Source organism: Hibiscus syriacus, unplaced genomic scaffold (genome assembly GCF_006381635.1).
Source record: "Hibiscus syriacus cultivar Baekdansim isolate YM2019G1 unplaced genomic scaffold, ASM638163v2 tig00110610_pilon, whole genome shotgun sequence".
In the NCBI taxonomy this organism is placed as follows: domain Eukaryota; kingdom Viridiplantae; phylum Streptophyta; class Magnoliopsida; order Malvales; family Malvaceae; genus Hibiscus; species Hibiscus syriacus.
The window spans coordinates 721,948-738,342 of record NW_024062800.1 but is presented as its reverse complement, the minus strand read 5'-3'; the positions used below and the strand labels follow the sequence as shown (position 1 = coordinate 738,342).

Here is a 16,395-nt window from a genome sequence, read left to right as displayed (position 1 = left end):
TCAATCGCATGGAGGTGGCTTTCATGAATTGTTTCTCAACAGTGCTGAGTAACGCTCTTAAATCATATTACGCAAAATTAATGTATTTACCGCCTCCGATATTAATCTTGAGCTTTGTTGTAAAACTGATTTTCTTTAAAATCATGGTCAAAAAGCAGGCGATTTCGACGTGTCCATAAAGACCAAACAATAGACCCAAAGAAGATATCCCAATATGCAGCAATAGAAGGAAAGTAGTTTAGCTTGCAAATATTCTTTTTCTAACCATAAGAAATCTATATTCATAAACTCACCGTAGACATGCGGTTTAACCACTGCACTCCAAACAGTTCGGGCCAGACCGGGGATAGAACGAGGGAGAATGGTTGAGAGTAGTCACCCTTTAAAATTTAAGATGATCACATATTTTAGATTCTTTTATTTATTTATTTATTGAAAATTTGATTTTGTCCCTGGTATTTCATAAGATCAAGTTCACCCTTTAGAATTTTATAAGTTGAAGTTCGTATCACCAATTTAAAATTCTACATCCGTCTCTGGTATTTCATAAGATCAAGTTCACCCTTTAGAATTTTATAAGTTGAAGTTCGTATCACCAATTTAAAATTCTACATCCGTCTCTTGCCATGACACAGTCACGAAGGATGTGAGAACAAGATTTCACCATAGCTCTACAAATAAGACAACTCGGATCATTTGTCATGTGTCTTCTAACCCGCTCTTCATTTGAGAGAACACGTCCCTGGAAGAGAAGCCAAAGTAGAGTTCGAACCCTTGACAGGCCCTTATACTTCGAATATATTATCAATGTACGCAAGTAACTCAATCAAAAATATATATTTTTTTAATTTTAGTTTGCACCTACGTACTCACACTACAGTAGAATTGGCTTTTTGCGGCGTTTTTTTATCTATGCCGGCGTTTATAAGCACCGCAAAAAGCACATGCGGCGTTACGACAAACGCCGTAAAAAGCGCCGCTGAAAATAGCGTCGCTAAAGTTCGCGGCGTTTGTGAACCAAAAACACCGCAATATGTAACGATATATAGCGGCGTTTGTTCCAAAAACGCCACAATAGGTTCTGATATTTAGCATCGTTTGTCTTACAAACAACGCAATAGGTTTTGACATTTAGCGGCGTTTGTATTAAAAACGCCGCAATAGGATTTGACACTTAGCGGTGTTTTTACGATAAAAACGCCGCTAAAAATTTGGTATATAGCAGCGTTTTTAGGATAAAAACGCAGATAATGAACTGGTATATAGCGGCGTTTTAGGATACAAACGTCGTTGATGATATGGTATATAGCAGCGGTTTTAGTATACAAACGCCGCTAAAGGTTGGTATATAGCAACGTTTGTAACAAAAAACGCCGCTATAGATGTAATATTTTGTGGCGTGTTTTGATACAAACGCCGCTAAATGTATGATATATTGCGGCGTTTTTTGTAACAAACGCCACTAAATAACACAGAATTTAACCAAGCCGCTAAATTATTATCGATTACCCCAAATCTGTTTTTTCAACATGTTCCATTATCCAACAAACATAACAGTAATAACATCAAACTCTATATCCATAACAAGCAACATAAAATCCAATATAATAAATAAAAAAAGCAACATAAAATCCAATATAATAAATAAAAGTTTTCATTAACATAATCTAAGTTCAGTTAAACACAATTCAGTAACAATAACATAATGCTGATAATATAAATGAGACTATGATGGTGGATTTTGAGGTTGAGTTTTCTGTATCATATTCATCATATCAGAGTCGTTTTTTAAATTCTTCACATCTCTGCTGATATGTTGCTTCTCTCTGTACTGCCGCTGCTTCCCTTGCTTCATTTTTCGCTTTCATGTTAGTCATTTGTTGATCCATCTCAGCCAACTATTGTTTTAAACGACTAACTTCTAATTGGGAAGATTGAGACTATGATGACATGTACTGTGATGAACTGGATCCGAAATATTTGGTGGGAGTAACAAATGAGCCTTGACAACGCACCCGACCATATCTTTCAGGACCCAAAACGTCATTAATAGCGCGGTTTTCAATGTCATCATCATTAACAATACCGTGACTCAAACCAGTAACATGATACTCCGCCCTTTTCTCCTTCAATTTTTCCTAATAATAAGGTGACTAATTAATTAAAATAAAAAATGTCATGGTACAAATATAAATAAAGTCAGGTAAATTTAAAACATGTACCCAATAAACGTACAATAATTTCTGCAGCTTAAGCAGTCATGGGAGTTCCATCATTCTTCGTATGTGTCATGTCGAATAGTTGGATTTGACCAACTTTAGAACCGGATGTATTTTCCTAAAAAAAATCATAATATAATTACCATGAGTTAGTATGTACATGAAATACAAAAAACAATATCAATAATCTATAATACCTCCTCATTAGCTATACAAGCAAAACTCTTTGATCCAGCTGTGTGCGTAAACTTTTGATGTTGCCTGCTAGCAACACCAACATGTTGTCGGTCCTACAATGTCAAACAACCACTTTTAATGATGATTTATAATTCGTTACAATAATTTCTGAAAAATACATCATACATGTCCTTTTTGTGAACTCCAAAATCTGACTGCATCTTCCCATTGGTACCTGAGCATTCCAGGTGGGACTGTTTGTAGCTTCTCTTCAAGGCTGAGATCATTCTTGAAGTATTTCTTCTTTAAGGAGCTCTTGTGGTCCCTCCATCTCTTCCCTAACGCTTGCTTCACATAATCGTCAGAGACCTCTAAAGAAAATTTCTCCTATACAGCAAATAAGTGTGCACCGTAAGTATACGTTAGTATTGAATTTCTATAGAGCATATACTAATAATGACATTATTACCTTAACAAAATCCAACGCCTGATGTTTGTTACTATTAGGCATTTCGCGCCATGACTCATAATTGATCGGTAACAGATTCGCATTACGTCCAACTATGCCTAAGTAACCTGCTAGAAGACGTGCTTCTGGGCCAATAGGTTGACCGACATCGTTTCTTGAAACTTTGACACGATGCCCAGGAGGAAGTTGATATAATTCCTTCAAAGTTGTACGTCCTCGAGTCTTGCGCGTTCCAGCATTTTCAACTTATAAGAAATTATTAAATGTCAGTTTTGAAAATGAACATAGTACGAAATAAAGTTTCAACTCTGCAATTAGCGGCTGCATGTAAATATCAATATCATTTCCGGGGCCTTTCTCGCCGGGGATTATCATGGATAAGATGAAAGATGATTGTTTCATGCAAATCCAGGGAGGCAAATTGTATGGAACAAGTACAACAGGTCAAGTACTATACGAAGAACTCATGATTTTGAATGGATTAAACCCATCAGTTGCAAGACTGAGCCTGGCATTTCGAGGATCTCTCGCAAAACTTGGATACTTATTGTCAAATGACTTCCAAGCTAAAGAATCTGCAGGATGCCGTAATTTTCCATCATCGGTTCTGCCATCATGATGCCACCTCATAGACTCAGCAGTCTTGGAGGACATAAACAATCTTTGTAGCCTAGGTATGAGAGGAAAATATCGGAGAATCTTGACCGGTTTCTTTCTTGATGGTGCTTGAGCTTCATCCTCAGTAACATTTTCTGCCTCTTTACTCATCCATCGAGATTTTCCGCATACATGACAAGACTCCTGATTTTTTTGATCACCCCAATACAACATACAATCATTCGGACAACTATGAATTTTGTCATATCCAAGACCCAAATCTTTTATCATTTTCTTCATATCTTTGCATGATTGAGGGATTTTTGCAAAATGAAACACTTCTCCTAGTAACTCCAACAATTGCGTAAAGGAATTCCCAGTCCACCCTCCCAGGCATTTTAAGTGGAAAAGAAGAATGCAGAAAGAAAGCTTTGAAAACTTTGATATGTTATAAAGTTGTTCATTCATTTCATTCAGCAGCTTGTAAAACTTTGTCGATTCTCCATTTGGCTCTTCATCGCATTCAATTCTTCCCATCTCAATGGAATCATTAACATCATTCTGCCAATAATTTTCTATAACATACGACTGAGTATTATGCATATTAAATGCATCTCGTAACATTCCTTCCATGTCATCTTCTCTAAAAGTTGGATGGTGAGAAGGAGCATGATAAGTCGAATAACTCGTGGAAGCAGATCTATCTGATACAAACTCTCCATGAAAGATCCATTTTTTATACCCCCTAACAAATCCAAAAACAACTAGATGCTCGTACACAACTTCACGAATGTGCCAGTTAATGTTAACACAGTTCTTACAAGGGCAAAGAATCATATTCTCTTGGCTTGCATTTAGAAAAGCTAAATTTAGAAAGTTTTCGACTCCATTTCGATATTCGACGCTCACCCTTGAGAAATCCATCCAAGTCTTATCCATTTCGTATTTCTGGAGTTTCAATTTCAAATGTTAAATGTTAATATTATAGAAAAAGTTAGAACCTAAACATAAGCATTAAACTATCAGATTTAGTGCATACTAATTTTTGCATAGTATAGAACTAATCACTCCTAAATTATAAGGCTTTTAAAATTAGAAAATGTTATGGGAGAAATTGTATCTATGTTATTTTATAAAAATTATAAGGGTGTGTATATAGAAATACATAGTATAGAACTAATATAAAACAAGTACCCATCAAGAGAGCGTTGCTTAATACTCAAGACATGTAAAGTACAAAATAACCCGCCCATCCATTTTCTATACCCCCGAACAAATCCAAAAACAAGTAGATGCTCGTACACAACTTCACGAATATGCCAATTAATGTTCACACAATTCTTACAAGGGAAAAGAATCATATTATCTTAGCTTGCATTCAGAAAAGCTAAATTTAGAAAGTTTTCTACTCTATTTCGATATTCGACGCTTACCCTTGAGAAATCCATCCAAGTCTTATCCATTTCGTATTTCTTGTGTTGCAATTTCAAATGTTAATTGCTAATATTATAGATAAATTTAGAACCTAAACAGAAACATTAAACTATCAGATATAGTCCTTCAATTTATTATAAGATGTTAACTATACTCATTCATGTAATTTTCAACATTCTAGGATCTAGTACTTTATGTTAGTCTTAAACAACTAACTAGTGTCTCATTTCAAACGACGCCTATAATATATTTTTTCAATTGGTATAGATACCCCTATTTAAATAATGATATGCAAATCTTGAGTATCAATTTCATTCCTATATTTATCAAGGTTCACTTAAAGTATCAGAATGAGTCATTTTTATGATAGTCATGATACAACAAATATTAAAGATACACTATTCTGTTCAAAATCAATGAAGACATACTTACTTACAACTTAAGTCTGTATATAGATATATATGAATTAAATTACCTTAATAGTCTGGTTTTAAATGGTCTCTCTATGAATACCTACCTGCAGAATATAATAAAAAAGATATCACTTCTTCAGTGTTCTTGAAATGAAAAAGAAAGAAATGACAAAGATGAAATGGTGGCGGCACCAATTTAAGAACGAATTTTTCTTTCACGCCTCACACGCAAATAAATAATATAAAAGCTGTTAAACTGTAAGGGAAAATAGCTTGCTTTGAAGGGGGTACAGTTACATTGTTAAAGGCCTTCATTCAAACATACATTTTCAGTTATTAAATCTACAATTAAATGTCACAGGCAGTTTCAATCCAACAATGTAGGCTGTGAAACACAAACATAATATAATGAATATAATGATAAATATATTATTAAAATTTATTTTTAAAATAATTTAAATGGTTATTGACAAAGTTAGTAATCTTTAAGATATTGTTCAATATAAAAGATATCAAATCAAATATGTTTCCAGAAGATAAAAAAACAAATGAACTAGAAACTAAGAGGTTCAATATAAACTGTAAGATATCAAATTGTTTGGCAACAAGAACAACATATCAATACATTATAAAGCATTCAGCCTAAAACAAAGCTAGCTTTGAGCAATAAACGTTCTAGAGAGTAGAGTTATAGAAAACAAAGCTTGCGGACCAAAAATAAACACTGAATCCAAAATCAAGTACTAAATGGTGTAATTAAACCTTTAATTTTTAAGCTATACCATATAATTGGAAGATCATACTCTAGAAACCATATTCAAATTCCTATCATACTTGAATATCAAACACAAATACCATGTAATTGGAACATCATCCAATGTTATATTATTCGAATTAAACGTTTATATATTCTTCCATGTTAATGATTATTACAAAAAGTTCAAGAAATGCAACCAGAAATACAACATATAAGAATTTCTTCAGATTACAGTAAAGTGAGAAACCGTTAAAGAATATAGATCAAACCAGAATATAAGGGGATTACAGTGACGGTATCGTCATTAATTATTAGCGATGATCACCGTTTTGTGCTGAACTAGCTACACCCCTACAAAAACCAGTAGTCACCTACGTTATATCAACTTATATTTGGGAACTTATGAAGTGGAAGAGTGAAGTAACTATCGATAGACCTCAATTACCAGCCATAGACAATCAAATGACATCCAGCAAAAGCTATGGTTACATAGTCATCAAGAGAATTGAAACATTATTTCTCATGCTTTGAATTTAATAATAATACCTCAAAAATATAAATAAGTATCCCTCCATACAATCGAGCCTGGGGTTATCCTTCTTAGAAGACTAGACTTGCATAAAATGTTCTTATTAACAACATAACAAAAGAGGGGATGAAGGTGAAGTTTGTATTTAGTATTAAAATCTAATATAAGCAGAAAATATCTACTTCAAATATGGGGGTGTTTCTCTTTCGAATGGGAAGGGGAAAGGAAAACAAAGCTAGCTTTGAGCAAGATACATGCACATACTATTGTCACGAGTTCTTGAAAAAAATACAACACTTTAAACTCGTAATGGAACACATTACAGACAAGCAAAAGAAAGCAGTATACATAATCTTCTCCTACAAAAATCAAAAACTAAATGTCAAAGTAACCGAGTTTCAATATAACTCGTAACTATTTAAATGGAGTCCAAATTGATTCAAGCCAACAGAAAACAACGGAAACAAAAGTGAAATTACTAATAAATGCAGTAATTAAATTAAAACAAGAAAGAAAGTTGTAATAATTTTTTCTCAGATATCAACAAATCACCTTATAAGAAATGAGAATCGCATGTACTGGAACATAAAGAAAAAGGGTATGAAGAGCGCCTAGGGTTTAACCACAGAAGAGCAGAGCTCGAACCGATGGTTTTTTCAAGCTGAACTGAGCGAAGCGAGATAAGCGATGTGTCGAGCCGGAATAAAAAACCGAGGGGTGATTGGCGGCGCGATGATAATGAGTGTTGGCGCAATGTTGGTCAGTAGAGGCTCGACGGTGGTGAGTGGTTCCGATTTGATGAAGACGCAATGGCAATCGATAGAAAATCATGAATTAAAAAAATAGGGATCGGGCAGAATTGGGGATATCTGGTATAACGATTGACAATGGCGGCATTTATTACCAAAAACACCCCTAAAACCCCAAACTTATACAACATTTATTACAAAAACTCCCCTAAAACACGAAACTATTGAGGCGTTTATTAAAAACGCCACTAAATGACAAAACTATTACGACATTTTTCCTATAAACACCGCTAAATAACATGGATATAACTGCATTTTTTTACAAACACCGCTAAATTACAGGGATATTACGGTGTTTGGTCACAAACGCCACTAAAGTAGAAGGATATTGTGGTGTTTTCTCAAAAACGCCACTAAAGTTTATTGCTATTTCGGCGTTTTCTCACAAACGTCACTAAATTAATCATATTTATGCGGCGTTTATGCAAAAACCGTCGCTATAAACTAACCCTATTACGGCATTTTTACTAAAAATTGCCGCTAAAATTTATACTATAGCGGCGTTTTTTAATAAAACGCCGCAAAAATTTCATTTTGTGGCATTTGGGTTGTAAACGCCGCTATATGAGAAAATACATTTGTAGCCTTATTTTTCCTAATTTTTTCCTTTATTTAAAAGAATCTCCAAAAAATATAATAATCCTAATATCCATAAACTAATCAGAACCGCATATTCAAAAACAAGAAAAAAAGTGAACATTTACATACAATCCAAAATTTAAAATAAAATAAAAATAGAGAGCAAATGTTTAATAAAAATACTAATCTACATAATAATCCTAATCTACATATACTAAATTTACATTCATGTAGTAATTTTATGTAATTAACAACAATCATACTTTTAATTTTGACAGAAGTTTTGCATAAAAATACTTAACAACAAAATACATTAAAATTTAGAAACATTAAAGTTATGCATAAACAGTATTCACCATATTGTTCACTACAATTTAGTCTTCATTGCTCCTTCGTGGGGAAAGGACGGGGAAAGGACGTAAGAAAGTTGTTTTATTTGTTTCACGACGCATCGTTAAGTTTGTCCCCCGTGAAAACTCTATATGGAGAAATTCTTCATCCATTTCACCAAATAAATCCCCTACCTCCGGTTCAACAAGAAGATTACTTGCGCGCTTCAGTGCTTCACTTGAAACAGATAACGACCTTCCACCTACAGTATGAAACTTGATTGGAGGTGCCTTTGGAACTGATTCAAACATTAAAAAAATTTAAATACAACATAGAAACGTTTACTTGGACTATCAGTAGAGCCAACGTCGTCGTCATTGAGGATAGATAATGCTTTTACAATTGAAGATTCTTTCAACGCCACTGAGTTACCAATTTCGGTTCTAATCATCGGGTATTTATCAACTCCTCTATCATCGTTCTCAATAAGCTTTGAACATCCTACATGCGTGCGATCTATGAAATTTTATAGTAGTTCAATGTAACAATATAGTGGCATAAAATTTCAGTGATTAATTTTTACCTTCACTTAGGAGATCGGCCATGGAAGGGTATTTTGCAATAGGAGGGCCTTTCGGGTCATCAGCGACTTTCGGCGGCAAGTTTGAACTGATTGCCTCCCAATGATAATTGGGATCAAACCGTGCAATCCTGAGATAATTGTTCTCCATTTACGTTAGCTTTCTGGGTTTTCCCCATTTTCAAAATACCAACAAAAAATAAATGAAAAAGTTCAGTAGTGAGAGAAGGGATCAAACCGTGCAATCTTGAGATAATTGTTTGCTACTGATATGGCATATTTGGTCGCTGGGATATACAGAAGACGACGTCGAATGGAATCGTGTGAGGGCCGTTGTTGAACCAGAGAAATCCCTTTTAGGGAAGCTGCGTTGAAATGATTCTAGGGATTGGGCAGGAGAAAGGTGTGGAGCATTTATAGACCCTTTTGCAGCGTTTTTTTAAAGAAACGCCACAATAGGGTTTTTTAGTGGCGTTTCTAAAAAAACGCCACGATAAACAACATATTGTGGTGTTTTGTAGGAAAAACGCCGCTAAATTTTTACTATATTGCGGCGCTTTTTGTACAAATGCCACTAAAAAAACCCTATTACAGCGTTTCTTTGATAAACGCCGCTAAATTACTTCTATATAGCGTCGTTTGTTGAACAAACGCCACTATAAACAACATTATCGCAACGTTTTTATACAAACGCCGCGATATTAACAAACTATTGCGGCGTTTGTTGAAGAAACGCCACTATAAACAACTCTATTACGGTGTTTGAGTTATAAACGACGCTAAATTACCACTATATTGCGTCATTTTTTAAAAAAAATGCCGCTAAAGTATCATTTTGTGGCATTTGTTTTATAAACGCCGCAAAATGCTTAAATTTTGTGGCATTTCCTTTAAAACGCCGCTACAGAACACTTTTGTTGTAGTGTCAGTTAACTATACACTTCTATTTTGTTAAAGTCTTTAATACACTTTTAAGTGCCTAAACACCTTAAATTGAGTTTTGGTTTCTAAAGAAATTTTCGTTAAAAATAGGTACTTAACGTTTTCTTCATTACACTTTTAAATGCCTAATCTAATTGTCGTTAAAAAATTGATATCCAATTAAAACACGACATGTGTTCTTCAAATATAACATAGCATAAAATAAACGGAAAATAAAAAATAATATATTTTTAATCCTTATTTAGGGTAAAACAAAAATTTACTATCATTTTTCTCTTCTCTCTCTCCCCTAAATATCTTCCTCACCTCTTTCTTTTATTCTTCTTCCATTTTGTCTCTGTTTCAATCTAGAGTTTAGGGTTAAGTTATTGAACTAAATTGAAGACCTAAAAATTACATAAATTTTTTATTTATTCTTTATCAAAAGATGTCGAGTGAATCTTCAAAATTGTGGCATAGTTCAAGGGTCGTGTGTTGTTATTACAAAATGAAAGCCATAATTTGCAATTCAACTATACCTTCGAGTAAAGGAAGAATATTTTATGGATGTTTCTAAGAGAAACAAGAGAATTTTATTTTCTAAATTTAAGATTAAATAATTTCTAAAATCTTTTAAATTTAAGATTTTATGGTTATTTGATTTTATGGATATTCTCGATAATGAATTTTTTTTAATTGATATTTTGATTGCTTAAGTTGTTTTTCTATAAGCAATGAGAATTATATTTTATGAGGGGTTATTCATCACTTGGTCCTTCCATTTTTGGTCAACTTCTAAAAGGGTCATTTTTAGGTTTAGTTGGGCTTGAACCCAATTCATGAGAAGGCCAAATTGGCCTCAAACATCTGAATGGGTCTTCTAGCTTTCTCTAAGGTTCGAATGGGTTACCTGAAACTACTAACTCAGGATTCGAGGCGTTACATTAGGTGCCTAAAGTATTATTGAGTTAATTATAGGTGCATGAAGTATTATTTTGTTAATTTTAAGTGTCTGCATTATTATTTTGTTAAATGTAGAGGTGTTTAAAGTATTTTAAATGCTTTTAAAATAATTCTTATAAAAATGTTTACCTCATAATTTTACCACTAAACCATGAAGTAAACATTATGTTTTGTATTAAACATTATATTTTGTTCTAATCTTATAACTTGTTTTCACTTATACTATTAACAAAATACATATAAAACATTTTACTTGGTCTTCACATATCTAACAATTTATGCTATCCACAATCTTCATTCTATCATAATATACATTATCCATGAAGTAAAAAAAAGGTTATCTTATAGAGTAATGAGTTGTTCCTCATGTTTTTTGCCTTCACTTTGTATGCTTTAATTTTTTTTCTTTTTGATCTTCCACCATTATCCTTAGCCTTTAGACTTCATCGAATTTGACGAATTACATTAATTCATTGTTTTCAACCTTGATTTTTTGTTCTCCATCATCATCATTTCAAGATGAGCTCTCAAATCTTCAACTACAAAATCAGTGTTTCCTTTCTTGTCAAGCCTGACATGCGTTATTTTCGTGTCAAAATAATTCATTCTTCTTAAATAATAAATAAAGGAAATTAAACGTAGTAAGAGAGAAGTAAATGTTGATCCCATATGGGCTAAGAGAATTTCCTGATTTATGCTTGTTTAATCTCTGAGCCAAGAAGTTAGTTGAATAATAATTAAGTAAAGGTGGGGATTTGTGGATAAAAGTAAGAAAATAAAGAGATTAAAAAGAAATAGGTTCAGTGTGGTATTAGTCAGCCTTAGGCTTTTTCTTTGACTCAGTTTCCTCGGATCATCGAAAAAGGTTTTTCTACTTCGGGATTCATATTGGTTACTTGTGTACAAGGACTAATCCTTGTAACTATGCTTTGTATACTGAATACCCAAGTGTCACCTTTGATATTGATTTTGGAAATTGACCTAATCAACAACAATATTGTAGATAAAAAATGTTTAAGTTCGTAAAAGACCGACTCAGATTATGTTGTTTCAATAATAACTAGTTTCGATATCATTTTCCTCTTACCAAACAATTTTGCTAAGTGTGTTCCCAAGAAATCGAATGCGCTTCAATAAGTAAATCCTTTCGCGTCAAATTTAACCATAACAAAATCTTGACCAACGTCAATCTTTGGTTTGAAATTGTTTTGATTTTAAAAATAAGCCCAGAAAACTAAGAAAGATATCCAAAGTTGTTTAAGTGCTTTTCAATCCTCACGTTGGAATTGAGTCATTGCATTAGCTCTCGGCTTGAAAGAAAATTAGCTAAGCATGATAGAAATCATACTTAGAATTTAAAATAAAATCTTTTAAAAATAAACAAAGTAAAACTAAAAGAGAACTTTTATAAAAGTAAAGAAAAGAAGGTTTTAATCACAATTATCTCAAAGACAAGTGAAGAGTTCCTCCCCTTTAGGCTCACCCTAAAAGGTTATTTATAGCCTTCTAAAAATCCTAAAAATAAGCTAAAAATACAAATGACAATTATTTGAATTTAAATCCTAAAAATAAAAAGATAATTCCTAAAAACTTGAATTTTGAAATACTCCAGCCATTCGTCCTCCTTCTAGAATTGCTAACTAGACCTTTTGGAAACTACTGACTGGACCTTTTAGAAGCGGCTGATGAACTACAGGGTCAGTCATTTCATGCCAACTGTTCCAGCCTTGATTCCAGAACAAAAAGTACAATTTTGGGCCTTTTAAGCACATTTTCCAGAAGTCATTGTCCTGCACATAAATCATGTAAAAATTAATGCTCAAATCAACAACAATGAACAATCAAGGAGTATTTAAACACAAAATATAGCATAAAATAAACACTAGTCAAATCCACTGAAAAAACTTACAATGATTATAGGAAAAATTCAAGTAAAAAAATAGAAAAATCCATAGCAATAAAAAACTTACAATAATTCCATAACAAAAAGTGCAGTTTTTGAACCTTTTAAGCACATTTTCCAAAAGTCATTGTCCTGCACAGAAATCATGTCAAAATGCTTAAATCGGCAATAATAATGAACAATCAAGGAGTATTTAAACACAAAATATAACATAAAATAAACACTAGTCAAAGCCAGTGAAAAAACCAATGATTCTAGGAAAAATTCAAGTAAAAAAATAGAAAAATCCATAGCAATAAAAAAACTTACAACAATTATATGCAACAACACACTTTATTCTAACTTACATTATCAAACACATTAATAGAAAAATCCATATGAATCAAAATAAATTATCCAACATTTTGATAGAAATAAAGTTGTCTTTTCACCTTACCACGATACATTTTACATGCTTAAATGATCTAACACAATAAAATAATCTATTTTGAACAACACATTTATGTCCTATTGCACATCTAAATAATTTCTAAACTTTATCAAACTATCAAAATAATATACAAACATGCATGATCAAATTATCAAACTAATATATAAATATTAACAATCAATCAAAATAAAATGGAAATATAATTTGAACTAAACCAAAAATACAAGAAATTTAATTTGAACTAAATCAAAAGGATATCTATAAGAGTGTGAGTCCCGAGATGATGTGACCCTCCGATTACATCATGTCTATACTTGTTTGTATACTCATGTAATGAATGCATATAGTATGTTAGAGTTATTTGCGTGGCACTGAGCTTGTAAGCTCAGAGTTCAAAATGTGTTTATGTCCGCAAGTTCTTAGGAGCATGAATCAAGGAGCTATCGCCAGTTCGTGAATTTCAACTTGAATCTTTTGATTATAGTACGTCTTGGGTACATATTAGTTGGCATGTACTTCATAGAGACCTTATTTTATTTGAGTTGCAAACTTTGTTTATCAAATTTGTGTATTTTGAATTTATCGATAGAGCTCCTATTTTGTAAATGTCATATTTAAATGTTTGAACTCTTATTTATTTTATGGGTTTCTGATTTAGCCTTGTTGAGTATTGTTTAAAAGGAAATTTTTGGGTTAACCACTTCGGTGGTCTCGTGTAATATTCTAATCCTTTGATTTTCGGGTAAGACCGGATTAAGGTGTTACAGGTGTCCTTGTCATGAAGATAACTAAAGGTTGTATTTTTATTCCGCCCTACGATCAAAGGCGTACCCAAATACAAGTCGGGGTCCTCGACCGATGCCATTTTATAGAGATCAAGAACCTCACGAATCTGGTTGAATTTAGAAGCTTGAGTACGAAAGAACAAAAAAAATCATCGACATACAATAAATGAGAAATTCAAGAGTCCTTATGACAAATTCTCAATCCCCAAATTGGATCTTATGACAAATTCTCAATCCCCAAATTGGATCTTGGGATTACTAAAAGTGAAGAAGAGATGACAGTCCTTGCGCACATAATACAAATAGAAACGAGGATAGTGGATCCCCTTGTCGCAATCCATGCTCAAGAGTAAAGGTATCCGAAGGAACACCATTGATCTAAATGCTGTAAGTTACCGTGGACACAATTAATGTTCAGAGATACTCACACAGGATCAAACCCCAAGCAAAGATTCTCAAAAAGAAATGATCATTCTATGCGGTCATAAGTTTTCGCCATATTTAATTTCAATGCCACCCTATGAGAAGAACCCTGAGGACTAGTGCCCAAGTGGTGGAAGAATTTAGAAGCTATAGGAACATTGTCGGAAACCAACCTATCAGACACGAAAGTTGCTTAGTTGCCGTCGAAAATTAAGTCATAAGTTAAATAGTGTAATAAGCTCTAATTTTCAGTTAAAGATGACAACGGTCTTGTTGAGTTGAATTTTTAGTCAACGCGACTCCACCTAAAAATGTATACCTTAATTCCACATGAGTTGAAGAGTACATTTCCTCAATCAAATCCGATCTGAACTGATCAAAACTTAAAAATATAAATCTCATACGCACGATCCAATTCGATATAAAATAAAGACTTAATTAATGAAGGCGTATTATAACAATATCTATAAATTTATATAAAAAATTATATTATTACCTCCGGATCAAAATAATTTCATCCTGACTTGACCTCAATCCTATATAAACCTAGTTTCATTTTAGAAAATTCAATCCTATAAAATCATACTTGACCCGGTTTCTTTTTAAAAAATCAGGTCTTATGAATGAATAAAAAATTTATCGCGGTTTCTTTTTTAAAAAATGGATCCTACAAAATCAGACTTGACCCGATTTCTTTTTAAAAAATCAGGTCTTATGAATAAAAAATTTATCGATTTCGTTATCCTTATTTATAATCCTATTTTGATTATAATATTATTTAATAAAATTCAATTATATTTAAATGAATCAAATGACTTAAAATGATAAAAAAAATTTGTTGTGTTATCCTTTGATGTCTCGCTCGAGACTCGCAAATACTTCATTAATTAAGAGATTTGTTGTTATCCTTTAAAATCTCGAACTCGAGACTCGCATATAAAACGGTATAAGTATTAATTATCAAATAATTAAAAACTATCTTTAAATATATAATAAAGAATAATATCTTATATTCACCCTTAATTTATAAAAAAAAACATATAACCTAGTTGCAAATGATTTGAATAAAAAACTTTTTAAAAAAAATATTAATCAATCTAAATTTATCAAAAAAACAACTAAGACCTAAATAATATATACCTACCTATATTGAAATCTAAACTTAAAATAATTTAAAAACTTAAGAATCAACATAATGAAAAAAAAGGATCAGAACCATTATAAAATCCAAAATGAGTAACGATGAAGACACTAACCTATCACAATTATACATGGTAACGTGAAGACACCAACCTCTAATTTGCTGAATTATACTTTTTAATCACACTTCAAGTATTTTTTTTCCTATTTATATAATCACAAAATTCAAAGTGCTCTTACATATTGAAATATTTCCCATCTGAAAGCATATCAAATAAACTAATTTTCTTGAGCATATAAGCATGAAACCACACGTGGTTTAAAAGAGCAGCGGCAAGCCAGCAATCAACTCTAGGATATATGGGCCAAATATGTAATTCATTCAGAAGTCGAAATGCATACAGAAAAGAGAGGCAGTGGCAAAGTGGAAACCTCCCATATGCCATGCCACTATACTGCTAGAAGCCTAGAACCGAAAGAAAAACACCACCAAACATAATACAAAAGCACCAAGGCAATCAGCAGCCGCAGACACTTATGGGGCATTAGTCCTAGTTCTGTATTTGGACTCGTCGATGCCGATTACTTCCTCGGTTGCCCGCTCACCACCGGACTTGTCGATGCTACTGAGACCGCCTTTTCGGCCCATTTCCTGGTAGCCCTCACTTCCTATCTGCTCCTTCCTTGTTTGTCCTCCACGACTCCTCCCTAAAACACTAGCTCAACATCAACCTAATGGAAGCAGTAATTGAACAACTAATGCTACAAAGATATTATATATAGATAGATAGATAGATGATCACCTACCTTCTGCAAGGTTCTCTTGAGCTTCGAGACTCTTGCCGCCAGTTCCACCGGGAACAACCGTTTCTCCCTGCCTTGCCCTGGCGTCGAGTATCTCTCTTTCTTGTTGAGAAGCCATCCGCTTCTTTTTCTT

The 16,395-nt window shown here is 32.9% G+C and overlaps 1 protein-coding gene across 1 annotated transcript; it reads right to left on the bottom strand.

The window, feature by feature from the left end:
- Positions 1–15,993: 15,993 nt before the first annotated feature.
- Positions 15,994–16,395, bottom strand: LOC120135595 (protein EMB-1-like). The gene is made up of 2 exons (XM_039151855.1): positions 16,266–16,395; positions 15,994–16,166 (listed from the first exon to the last, which is right to left on the bottom strand). Exons 1-2 carry the CDS (start codon positions 16,378–16,380, stop codon positions 15,994–15,996), a joined length of 288 nt encoding a protein of 95 aa, XP_039007786.1. The 5' UTR covers positions 16,381–16,395.